General features: G+C 34.2%; 1 protein-coding gene across 2 annotated transcripts in view; it reads right to left on the reverse strand.

Moving 5' to 3' along the window:
• LOC131012471 (receptor kinase-like protein Xa21) overlaps nucleotides 1–13,834 on the reverse strand; it is a 46,216-nt gene that overhangs the window by 756 nt on the left and 31,626 nt on the right. The window contains exon 3 of one of the 2 annotated variants that reach the window (XM_057940428.1): nucleotides 15–2,005. In XM_057940428.1, coding sequence (XP_057796411.1) covers nucleotides 15–1,446 — 1,432 coding nt within the window. In that variant the 5' untranslated portion in view covers nucleotides 1,447–2,005. Of the gene's footprint in view, nucleotides 1–14; nucleotides 3,294–13,834 lie in introns of those variants that run through there. The other variant, XM_057940429.1, reaches the window with a different exon arrangement.

Consider the following 13,834-nt stretch of genomic DNA (forward strand, 5'->3'; position numbering starts at 1 on the left):
TAGAGAAACTTCACCTGGAGCTATGTAACCCAATGTTGCTAGCGTGTTGGTTAACACAAAGCTATCTCCATCGCATAACAACTTTGCTATTCCAAAATCACTTACATGGGCAACCATGTCTTCATCTAACAACACATTACTAGGCTTCAAGTCGCTGTGGACAATGGGTGTTGAATAACCATGGTGAAGGTACTCCACAGCAGATGCAACATCAATCATTATATTCAATCTTTCCATCAAATTCAAGCAATAGTTGTGAGAATATAACCATTTTTCAAGGTTTCCCTTTGGCACATATTCAAGCACTAATGCCTTGAACTCTTCATTGGAGCAACTGCTTATGACACTGGTCAGATTTCTGTGTCGAATGCTACGCAGTATCTCACATTCGACATCAAATCTTCTTGAAATACCTTCTAACTGCATATTAAACACCTTGATAGCGATATCCTTCCCATTCTTTAAAACTCCTTTAAAAACCGAGCAAGAACTCCCAGTGCCAAGTAAATTGCTTTCACTGAATTGTTCAGTTGCCAACAACAGTTCATAATAAGATATTCTTTCTGGCACAATGGATATCAACTCATCAACTTCTCTAGTTGTCTTAGCTTTCCTTTTGTATCTGACAGCTATGAAGGCCACAGAAACAACTGAGCTAATAGAAACAACCCCTAAAACAATAAACAAAGCTCTTTCCACCTTCTTTCTCTTTGATATGTGATTAGAAACTACAGGACAAATCGGAACATGGAACTTGGGGATTCCACACAATGCCTCATTACCCTTAAAAGAATCCATAGTGAAGTTTCTAAAAGAACCACCATTAGGAATTTCTCCACTTAAATTGTTGAAAGAAACATTAAAGTAGTCGAGGTGTTGAAGTGCTTCTATAGACTTTGGAATTGAACCAGAGAGGTTATTGTAGGACAAGTCAAGAGTCACCAAATTGACCATGCTTTTCACTGACACAGGAATAGAACCTTCTAGTCTATTATTTGACAAAGACAAATTAACCAAATTCTGCAACTTCCCAATAGTGCTTGGAACAGACCCTGACAACTGATTCATCGATAGGTTTATATATATTGCTGCTCCTAAGTTACTTATCTCTTGAGGTAAGAACCCATTCAATGAATTCGAGGACAGGTCTAGTTTGATCAAATCTTTTAGGCCCCATAAACTTGACGGTAAGCTTGAATTCAACATGTTAGATTCCAAAAAAATATTTCTCAAAGAAGAGACATTTCCCAGACATTTAGGAATTGGGCCTGAAAATTGATTGTCGTGTAAATATAAAGTATCAAGGCTGAGTAGATCGCATATAGCATGCGGAATGGAACCTCCCAACATGTTATCAGACAGATCTAATCCTTGAAGTTCATGCAAATGTCTTATAGTTAGTGGAATACTACCAGATAACTCATTGCCTTGCAAATCCAATACCATCAAATTGCTTAAATTGCCTATTTCAATAGGAATGTTGCCATTGAATTTGCAGTTACTGGCAGAGAATTGTTGAAGCGTGGAAGATAAGTTCCCAATGGAAGCTGGAATGACACCGTATAGAGGGTTATCAGCAATTAACAAATAAGTTAGAAAGCTGCAATTTGTCAATGAAGTAATGAAGGAAGAAGATGGTGCCTGGGTAAGATTGTTGCTAAACAAAGAAAGCTGTTGGAGATGCCTTAGGTTGCCGAGATGAGTAGGTATATAACCACTGAATTTGTTGCACCAAGTGAGAGAATTGTGAGTTGAGAACAGTTAGAGATAGATTTGGGTATTGCTCCACTGAAGGAATTTCCGCCAAGAAACAATCGTTGAAGTAAGGGAAAAGCATGGCATAAATGGGTTGGAAGAACCCCTGACAGAGCATTTTTAACAAGTGAAAGTCTCCGAAGAGTTGAAATGTTAAAGAGCTCATGTGGAATTGAACCACTCAAGGTGTTTAATGATAATGATAAAACCTCCAGTTGGTAAAGTAGGCCAATTTCAAAGGGAATAAGGCCTGCAAAAGATGCGATTTGGGATAACATGGTATTATTTCAAAATCTATATATTATATAAACACAAAAATTCCTGTGAAACCGGTTTCACAATGACACTATTTCAACATACAAATGATACTGTAACATTTTAAAGTGTCATTTATATATTGAAGTAGTGTAATTGAAAATATTAAAGTATCATTTGTACGTTGAAATAATATCATTCGAAAAATCGGTTTTACGGGAGACCACCTTATATATAAAACACCAATTTAACATAACTTTTTCCCGCGAAATTTTTGTCAGTTTTAATTTGCAAAATTGTAGGTATATTTGAATAAACGTGTTCATTATATTTCTTTTATAACTTTTACGCTTCATCTTCTTTTGAAAGAAGACGTATATATGTATGTGATTTGTTAATCAATTACATATATAAAAAGAGATTTCAATCAAGAGAAAACAAAGAATCAATCAAATCTAATTACTGAGGAAATAAGGAAAACAAGAAAGACCAGTAAGAAATTGAGAAATTGCAGAAAAGGTAAGAAAATACAATTATTGTAACATAACAGAATAAAAAAATTCAAAGAAGATGAACAAAAGGAAAAGCAGATTGGAAGAAAATCACATCTCCAATCGAAACCCAAAGCCAAAAATACAGCTCCAATCGCTACCCAAAACCCATCAGAGCAATAGTTATTTTAGTATGGTTATTGGTTAACAACAAAATCACATATTTGAGTTTCACTGTCAAAAGCATCTCCAACCAAGACCAATAACCTAAAACGTAGTAGAATCTTTGCTCCAACAGATACCCAACTTCATTTGTATTCGTTTTTTTTTTTTTTTTTGGGGTATGGTGTTCAGGAAAAAAGCAACGTTTGGAAACACATTCCACTTTATGACTTATAAAATTGAAATTGAAACCTTCAAATACATATAAATTCGAAAAAAAAAATGATATACAGAACAATAAAAAGTGGATTTGCTGAAGAAAAATCAACGAGAAGAAGAAGAAAAAGGTGAGTGAAAAAGCAGCGCTGTGTATCTATACATTTAAACCTATTTTTCTACTCCCTCCGTCCCACAAATCTTGACACCACAGGAATTAACGAATTGTACATTAGTGTTTTAAGTGTGTAATTAATAAAGTATAAAAGTGATAAAGTATGAAAGAGAATGTGATAAAAGTGATAAAATAGGAGAGACAAAATAATAAAAGTAATAAAGTAGGAGAGAAAAGTTACCTTATTTGGAAATGTGTCAAGATTCGTGGGACGACCCAAAAAGAAAAACGTGTTAAGATTCGTGGGACGGAGGGAGTAGTATTTTTTTGACATAAACCTATTTTTCTATTTTATATATGGGTTTGCTAAATAAATTTAGGCTGGGCTGGATTTGGGCTTAATTTTTTAAGGTAATTCACTATAATTTTATAAGGATGATTTGAACAACTAAAGCATATTTAATTATCAATGTAGACACACATTTTTATATACTTACGCAATCACCAAAAATATAAAAGTTTAATCTATTTATTTTATTTTATTAATTGTACAACGAAACATAAAATATAAATTGGTAAGTAGATTATAAAACTGTTTATTAATTATATACAAGTGTTCATTATAAAATTTCACTACAACATCAAAATCAAAATAATTACAATAACAATAATTATAATTATAATATAATTAAAGATTATATTATATTTTGAAATATTAAATTAAAAATGATGACAATAATATAAAGAGTAGATAACATACTACATAATATAGGATAAATTAAATTTAAAATGTATTTGAAATTTTTAATCTCCCATCAAGCATATATAATCTTCCTCGAGTGAAGAATTTATAAATCATCATCTCATCTCACATTGATTTTTTATGAGATTTTACTAAAATAAAAATTATATGAGAGGAAGCTCTTACTCTCCAAACTAAAAATTTACATTTAATTGACGAAATGATTGATATTAGTACAATTTGAATTGCTTTGTCAATTTAATTTGATAAAATTTATTTGGTTAAATAAATAATTTAGGTAATTTATTTTTTTTAAATAAATTATTTCTTCAATTTAATTTGACCATAAAATTAATAAAAATATCATTTATATACAACTGACATCAAATGTAGTACATCACATCCTCCATCAAATTTACATATTTTTTCTTTTGATTTTTCTAAAATTTTCAATCCTACATCAACCTTTTTTGAAACTTCATTAAATGAAACTCATAATCCCTTCGTCCCTTAAAATGTTTGCCTCAAGGAGAATGACATGAGTTTTAATAAAAGTTGGTAAAAAGTTAATTAATGGTGGGATCATGTATAAAAATAGTGTTTAAAGAGTCGTACTTTTAAAGTTGATGGTGATATCTATACATATATAAAAGCTGGTCCATCTAGCCAAAAAAATTTCCCGCTCTTTTACTCCATCTACTTTTGGAAAGTTGATTTATATTTAGAAAGTTCACTAATTCATAGGATGATATATATAGTTGCGGGGCCCACTTGCTACAATCTATACAGTGCTCTTTTATATCATGCAATTTATAGTTTTGTGAAAAATATCCTTTATTTTTGTGAATTTATATTTTTTTAGATAAATTTATATAAATATCCAATATTTAAAATTTAAAGTCGCCAATATTTTTCAGTGTGAATTTAAATATCCAATATTTAAAATTTAAAATCACCAATAGTAAATTTATGAATTTATACTTAGAATTTATATTTTTTTGAAAAATATCCTTTTCTTGTGAATTTATATATTTTTAGATAAATTTATATTGAAATATCCAATATAAATTTATAGTTTTGTGAAAAATTATCAATTTCAATTAAATCTTTTGTGAAAAACATCCAATATTTAAATTCATAATCTATACATATATAGGACTATATAGTGATTGATATAGAAATTACCAAATTTTACACGATTTTGTTGCCTTGAGAGTTCTCCTCTCTCTTTCTCAAATTGAAGGGGTCTGAAATCTTGATATGTAATGAAGACAAAGTAGAATGTTCGTCTACTATAAATGTTGTATATAAAGAAGTTTTCCAAAATTTATAATAATAAGATGAGAAGTTTCCAATTGTATTTTCATGTATTATTATTTTTACATTGATTTTTATGTAATTAAAAATGATAGTCTTAAATACTCCCTCCGTCCACGAAATGAGTACCCATTTGTGGACGATACGGGTTTTAAGAAATGTATGGAGTGTAGTGTGAATAGTTTAAGGGTCCCACTTTTTGAGTGTATTAATTAAAGAGATGTGTGGGGTACACTTGCCAAAAAGGGAAATGGGTACTCATTTCGTGGACGGACGAAAAAGGAAATATGGGTACTCATTTCGTGGACGGAGGGAGTATATTTTAGTAGTAATATAATTGGTATAACAATTGTATAATAAAATATTTTTAAAACTCATTTATTTTAGAGATTATACAAAAATATCTTCGAGAATGTTATAATAAAACTTTAACAATATATGTATAATCCCGTGCATCGCACGGGTAAAACACTAGTTATGTACAAAAATAAAAAAACATGGAAATTGGGGGAAACTTTTTCAAGATGCCCTAAAAAGGAAATTGAGGTAGACATTTTAGGGATAGAGAGAGTATAAAATGGTAAATCTATTATCAAATAAAAAGTTGACATTTAATTAAGTAATATGCTTCAGATTAATATAATCTGAACTCTATTGCATTACATTAAATAAATTTAAAAATAATTTATATATAGATAATTACATTATATAAAAATGAAATTATACTATAATTTAAATTATAATTAAAAGTAATTCCCCGTCGAATTTCGACGGGTTACGCACAGTGTTATTGACAAAAATAAGGACGCTATTTTGTGTTCCATCGGATCCCAATATTAATCTTGTTCTTTTACAAGTATTTATTTATATAAATAAAAAATATTATTATATAATGGACTTTTAATTAATATTTAGGAATTTTGGCAAATAAAATCACGAATGATTTCTAGTTTGCAATTTTAACATGCAAGTGTGGCGAATTAAATCACTAACTTTAATTTTTACAATTCCGTCCCTCCATTTTCTTTCGGTCGCCAAAGTGTTGAATTAGAGCTGTCACAGCCCGCCCTAACTAGGGATAGTTAGGCCGAGTGATCCACGACTAGGGATGGGGTTAAAGAAGAAGGGGAAGAAAAGGGGCGTCATTTATAGCCGTAAAACTTACTCATCTTAATAAAACTCGTCATTTTTATTCATTAATACTCAATTGAAAACAGTCTATGAAAGACTGCATAAAAGTTAATTAATATCATTAATCGAGTTATACATCATATGCAACCATTCTCTTGAGACTCAAAGTATGACATAACATACTATAACATCAACAACATCTTGCAGCGGAAAGTAGCTAGACATATGTATGAAGACATATTCTAGACAGGTTAACTATTTATTAACAACCCTGGAGACTCCGCTCATTGCAGCACCATCATCACATCAGCTCAACCTGCACATTTAGAAAACATATGCAGGGCTGAGTACAAAAGCACTCAGTGGGCACGTATGCCTAGGTATAAAAATACATGCTTCAAAATTGTAAATTGTCATGCCATCATAATCAGTACAGCAAGGGAGTTTTTCGCTAAAAATGCCCAAGCTTACTAAGTTCATTTGTGATTCTTAAAGTTCGTCTGATCAGACTAAGTTCTTTTGTAATCTATCATATCTGAAACTGTGTGCCGGAGAGGTGGCCACCTCTCACGGTCACTTGACCGGCCAACCCGCTAGATGACTCACGGTCACTGGTGTACACTAGCCCTGGCAGGATAGCTATCAACTGCTCAAGACCCGAATTCGATTGCATCATTGGCAAAGCCAAAGCAGATAGATATCATACTAAAATTGAAACATTTTATGGCAAGACAATAGTTGAAATAACTTTAACTCAAAGATTTTGTCATGAAATAACTTGCTTGAACGTAACATTTAAACTCATTTGATATATATGAAACTGAAATTAACAGTTAGATCATCTCATGCATTCATTCGTATAAGAGGCCTACGACACACAGGGGATCTCTATATACGTATAGTAAAAGTAATGCCCACCTCGTTGTGTCTCTGTATCAATGAGTAACGTCACTCTCTCCCTCAAGTCGTTACTTCCCAAAAGGACCTTCATCGTTATGAAGAATTGGTGAGAAGTTATAAAAGAAACCTCGATTAATAATCTAATCTCTTTTATGAAACATTAGTATCTCTAATGTTCATCTCTCTTGATTGTTAATCAATATAACAATTATTATCTCTCGTCATTACTCATTAATTATAACATCCTTATGTTATAATTAGCAGCGCTTCAATTAAAAGAAATATTTAACACATCGAAAAGTCCACTTTCTTAGCAGATCTATTCGCTCTCATCTCGTCTAATTAACCGATTAGAAAGTTAAACTTTCCATTAGGCATGTATTTGAGTCACGGGTCAACAAGAATTGACTATGCTCAAATTCTAATTTCACTAAAAATTTCGGCATGACCTATTCATATATAATGTCAGCCACGAGATTTCAACGCGTGAATCTCACTACGTGAATTCGTCTCTCGACTCAAAACTTAACATCTTGACATCTTTTCAACGCAAACCAAACAATTCAAAATCATCAAAACTCTTTATCAGTAAACTATCATTTATACTCGACACCAATTGTTCGAGTGTCAGATACCAACATTTATGTGCGTTAATCATAACTCTCACAACTCACACCATTTAGTCATATCGTATCATCCATCAAAACAAATATAATCAAGTTGTTTTCTAGAAAGTTTTGCTGTTTTTGTGTCATCTTTAAAAATTCATAACAACCAACTCAATCATCATAAACGCTCATACCAATTGATCTCAAAAACTTCATGAAGTGTAGTTCACTCTAAAAATGGTAGTTAACCAAAAAGGTTAAAGGTTTTTGGAGATATTGCTCTTTTAGTGCAGGCTGTCAAAGATTGACAGTTTCTGCCAATTTTGTTTAGGCCATTAGAAACCAAGGCAAACCTTAATAAAATTCCATCAAATTTAATCAGCCAAAACTAAAGGTATCCTTGAAGATTTGGTTAAAATTTCACAAGAGAAAACGTTCATATGATCTGCCAAATAAACAATGAAACTCATACACTTTTACTGTTGGAAAAATATGACAGCAGAACAGGGCATTTTTGAAATAATAAACTGCTCTGTTTCAGAGGTCATAAAAATCGAAATCTTATGTTTTTAGAAAAGTATTGAAGTCTAGTTTCGTTTAAAAAAAACGGTGATGCAAAATCCTTCATGGATTAATAGATATAAACGTTTTTGTGAAGTCTACCAACAGTTAACAGATTCTGTCAAGGATTTTTTTCAAAATATCTTTAAAATACCAAACATCATCCAAAAGACATGAAATTTTGCAGCAACGAAATACACATATCATAGATAAATATACTAAAATTTCAGAGCCATCAAGCAATGAAAACTCATCGAAACATAAGCTTGAAACTGCTGTAAAATTTTGACAGAATTCCAGTTTTAATTTCGTTCAACAATTATCATCCATAAATTGTAAATCAATTAGCATGCTCATGTGATATCGTAGAACACATATACGCAATAATATTCATTATGCAACGTCCCAAACTTCACGAATTTAAATAATCATACTCTAAAAACTTATACAATTTTCGTGCTTGGAAAAATACGAATTTAATATATATCGATTCTAGCATACCCCTAAGCACAAATATCAAGTCAAAACGATCAAACAAAAATCGAAAGACAAGCTAATATGTGAAAAACGGGGCTGCCCTCATGGGTTTCATAGCTACGGTCCGTTCCGTTCTTACTCCCTTCATTAAACATGCTCAACATCTACCCAAGAACAACATACTAAAATTTCACGACGATCCGACGTCGTTTCAAAATAAAGTCGAGAATCGACGTTTTTCGACGTCGACGAAAATCGAAAAGAAAACCATCAAAACGTAGGTAGAGATCTTACCTACTTAGATACGTGATCGAAAAGATGATCGGCGCTCGTCTCGGTGCTCAAATCGGAAGTCAAAAGCTTGAGCTCAAGCTAAAATGAAAATGGCGTGAAGTGTGTGTGTGTTTTAGGTGTTGTGTGTGTGAATGTGTTTGTTGTTGTGTGAGTTGGCTGATATAGCCGTGTAATAAATGTGAGTGGGTGGGTTTGGTTGGTTGGGGGGTGGTTTGGGGTAGGGTAGGTTTAGATATTTAGGATATTAACCCGTTAGTCGTTAAATATCTCGTTTCGTCTCGTTTTAACGACTAACTACCCATACTCTTCGTTACTCGCCCTCTCAACCTCTACTCACTTTCATTGCACTCGTAATTCTATATAAATAAAGAAAACGCAAGCTCGTTCTCGAAATTCTGATAAACGAGCTCATTTCGTTTATCGAGAAATCCTGATTTACTATTCACTTGTCGTCCAAAAATAAAAACTTTCATTATTGGACTCGTATCGAAAAACTAAGAATATTTCTCGACGACGTGCACATAAGATTTTGAAAGTCGACAAAAAGACGAAATAGTAGTATTTTACTATTCATCGTCAAAAAGTCAAAATTTTGAAAAACGTCTTAACGGACTCAGATCTCACTTCCGAGTTCATCATTCTCATTCAAATAATTATCTCGAATTATTCAAATACTCAAACTCAAATACGGATATAAAATCTCACATCATTCTCACATCATCGAAAGAACATCTCAACATCTTAAAAAAATAACAAGAAAACTTCATATAACTCCTCATCTCTTTACTAAGTAAATCAAACAAGGGATCTAAACCCTAATTACTCAAACTCAAGAAATTAAACACGTCATCAAAAGCCCGGGTGTTACATACCCTCCCCCTTAAAATAAATTTCGTCCCGAAATTTGTACCTCCTGTAAATGTTTCGGGTACTTCTCTCACATCTTATCCTCAAGCTCTCTTTCCACTTATTTCTAACTATCATATCTCCATTGGACCTTATCCAATGCAATCGACTTATTACTCAATTGCCGAATTTTATGATCTAGCATCATCTGAGGTCTCTATTCATAACTCAAGTCTGGTTCTAAGATCATTTCTTCTTAGTAAACCACATGGTTTGGGTCGAAAATATATATCCTCTCAATTGTGACACGTGAAACGCGTTATGCACATTTCCAAAGCTAGGTGGCAAAGCCAACCTATACGCTATTGGACCTATCTTTTGCAATGTCTCGTAAGGACTTATAACTCTGGGTCTAAGCTGTCCTTTAACTCCAAATCTATTCATTCCCTTTGAGGGTGAAACCTTCAAGAAAACTTTGTCTCCTATCTCGAAACTTTGTCTCACATCTTATAGGCAAACTCAATTAGTGGCAACACATTCTCCCGATTTACTCCTCTATCAAGGATAGTAGTTCTTATCATATCTTCTATCGCCTGCTATGCTAAAATTCATCCTTGTACCCAACTCTTTCTGTAACTCATCCAAAAATGTGATGAAATTTATTTATTTTCTCTTTCTGAGGTGATCTACACCGGTACTCAATGCAATCTTATAATCTCACGAACGTACAATTGTGCTAACTTATCTGGTCCATACGCGATTAGGATCGGTAAGAAATGTGCAGATTTTGTTAGTCGATCTACAATCACCCAAATTGTTGTATTTCCTCTTTGACTTTTGGGTAAAGCTGTCACAAAATCCATCGCTATGTGATCCCATTTCCACTCGGGAATCTCCAACGGTTTTAACTTCCCATATGGTCGTTGGTGTAATGCTTTCACTTGCTGACAAGCTAAGCATCGCTCTACAAACGAAGCTATGTCTCATTTCATTCCGTCCCACAAAAATATATTTTTTTACAACCTGATACATCCTTGTGCCTCCTGGGTGGGCGGTGTAAGGCGTGTCATGAGTCTCACTCATGATCGTATTCTTAAGTTCATCATCGCGGGGAATGCATCTTCTCCCCTTAAATAAGATAGCATTGTCTGATTTTTTTTTTTTTTTTTTGTAACTCTTGAGATCTCCTGCTCTTATCCTTTCTCGTAACTTGTTCATTGTCTCATCTTTCCTTGTGCTTCAATCACCATTTTCCTCAAACTAGACATCGTCGCAACAATACTTGCTATCGTCCCTGGTGGTTTTATCATCTCTATCCTCATCTTGTCAAAGTCCTTTATAAGCTCATCCTCTCTCGTGAGAAGACATCCTAACTTTGACGAGACCTTTCGGCTCAATGCATCGGCTACTACATTGGCCTTGCCAGGGTGATAGTTAATGTCGCAGTTAACATCCTTTACTAATTCGAGCCATCTCATTTGCCTCATGTTAATATCCTTATGCTTGAAAAAGTATTTCAAAGTTTTGTGGTCCGTGAAAATCTCACATCTAACTCCGTAGAGATGATGTCTCCAAATTTTCAGGGCATGCACAACGGCTGCAAGCTCTAAATCATGCATTGGATAATTTATCTCGTGGGATCTAAGTTGTCGTGATGCATAGACTATAACTCTTCCTTCTTGCATCAAAACACATCCTAGCCCATTCTTTGACGCATCTGTGTAGATGGTATACTCTTTATCCATTTCCGGGACTAGCAGCACTGGTGCTATAGTCAATTTCCTTTAAGCTCTTAAAAACTCTCTTTACACTCCTCTTTCCAATTGTACTTAACTTCTTTTCTCGGTCTTGCTATCATGGAAAATCCTTTAATAAACCTCTGATAGTATCCTGCTAAACCTAAAAGTTGCGAATCTCGTTAGGCGTAGTTGGTGATCTTCACTCATGTACAACTTGTACCTTGACGGGGTCAACTTTAATTCCTTCGGATGATACAATATGTCCTAGAAAAGTTACTTCGATCAACCAAAACTCGCACTTGGTGAATTTGGCAAAAAGCTTCTCAACTCTTAGCGTTTCCAACATCGTTCTCAAATGTTTTGGCGCTCCTTCTCATTCTTCGAATAGATGAGAATATCATCTATGAAAACTAGGATAAATTTATCCAGTTATTGATGGAACACTCGATTCATGTGATCCATGAAAACTACTGGTGCCTTCGTCAAACCGAATGGCATAACTATGAACTCATAGTGCTCATACCTCATTTGAAAAGCTGTCTTAGGTGTATCCTCCTGTCAAAATTTGAACTGGTGGTATTATGATCTCAAGTCAACTTTCAAGAAAAACTCGCTCTTCGCAATTGATCAAACAAGTCATCTATCCTCGGCAAAGGATATTTGTTCTTGAGTGTCAATTTATTCAGCTCTCGATAATCTATGCACATTCTCAACGTGTCATCCTTCTTTTTGACAAAAAGGACTGGTGCTCCCCACGGGGATACACTACGTCTAATAAAACCTAACTCGAGCAATTCTTGTAGCTGAATCTTCAGTTCTTGTAGCTCCTTAGGCGCCATTCTATAGGGTGCCTTCGACACTAGTGCTGATCCAGGTTCTAGGTCGATAGTGAACTCCAACTGTCTTGTTGGTGGCAATCCTGGTAAGACCTCGGGAAATACATCTCTATATTCCCTTACCACTACTACATCCTCAAAGTTTTTACTTGATTCTCCTTCATCATTCAAGTAAACTAGGTAAGCTTGTGCTCCTTTCTTCTTTACCAATTTCGATGCCTGAAGTGCCGAAATGATTGAAATTCTCTTCTTTCTATCAATGTCGTGAAAACATGTCTGTTCCTTCCTAGGTGGTTGGAAAGTTATCTGTCTCTTCTTACAATCAATCGGGCCAAAGTTCTCTGCTAACCATTCCATCCTTAGAATAATGTCTACGTTCCACATAGGCATTAAGTGCAAGGTTCTTGCTTTCATCTTTAGTGATCCTAACTCAAGCTCTAAGTTAGAAATTATGTGAGAAACTGTAGTAGCTCTTCCTACAGGAGTGATTACTCTCAACTCGGGACTAGTTTGTTTTTGGTTCGAGTTTGAAGGTAACATGCTTCAACCAATTAAAGAATGCGAGGCTCCTGTATTAAACAGGATTCTAACTGGTGCATCCAATAACTTGCCCATACTACCTTAAAGTCCTGCCTTAAACCGGCACTTAAAACTCAGACATCTCTTCATCAGTATCCATCTTCTGATGAGCGAGCGTGTTAGCTCACAGAATTCTCGATTATACTCTACAACCGATTTCTTTCCTTGCATCAAACTTCGATAATCAGCCTCTCGCTGCTTACTGTACTCCTCTGTACATACTTCTCAAGAGTAGTCTTCAATTGTTCTCAAGTGTAGTTTGCCAGTTGCTCAGGTGTTAAAGTCCTCTGACGTGCCTCTCACTAGTTTTATACATCAAAAGAATCTACTAGGATAACTCAAAAGTTGTAAGGGTTCAACCCTAGAATGACATCAAAACAAATTGTTCAAGAGATTCAAATGAATGACCAGAGGGTAGAATTAAGTAACTACCAGGTCGAACAAAAATGACCTAGAGTAAGAACCCATCTGGCTTTTCAACCGAAAGTTGAAACACATGGGTTTATAAACCCAAAACACGTCTACTGAGATTTGGATCATGCGGACTGGCCAGGTCCAACATAATCACTCCCCAGTCACACGGGATATACTATCCCGAACTTGGAAATTCTGTGTCTTCTAAACCCTCAACATACTATACATAACAAAACTTAAGTTCACACCAGCAAGCTAAAAGCTTAAACTCAGGGTCCTATGTTCTAGACTCTTGTTTCGAAAGTTCAATATTTTTTTTTTTACTCTCTTCTCATGTTGCGGTGGTGGTGGCGGAGTATTATCCCGCCTATCCTTCACATCACACTCTTGATGAAT

The sequence above is a fragment of the Salvia miltiorrhiza genome, chromosome 2, assembly GCF_028751815.1.
Source record: "Salvia miltiorrhiza cultivar Shanhuang (shh) chromosome 2, IMPLAD_Smil_shh, whole genome shotgun sequence".
Taxonomy (NCBI): domain Eukaryota; kingdom Viridiplantae; phylum Streptophyta; class Magnoliopsida; order Lamiales; family Lamiaceae; genus Salvia; species Salvia miltiorrhiza.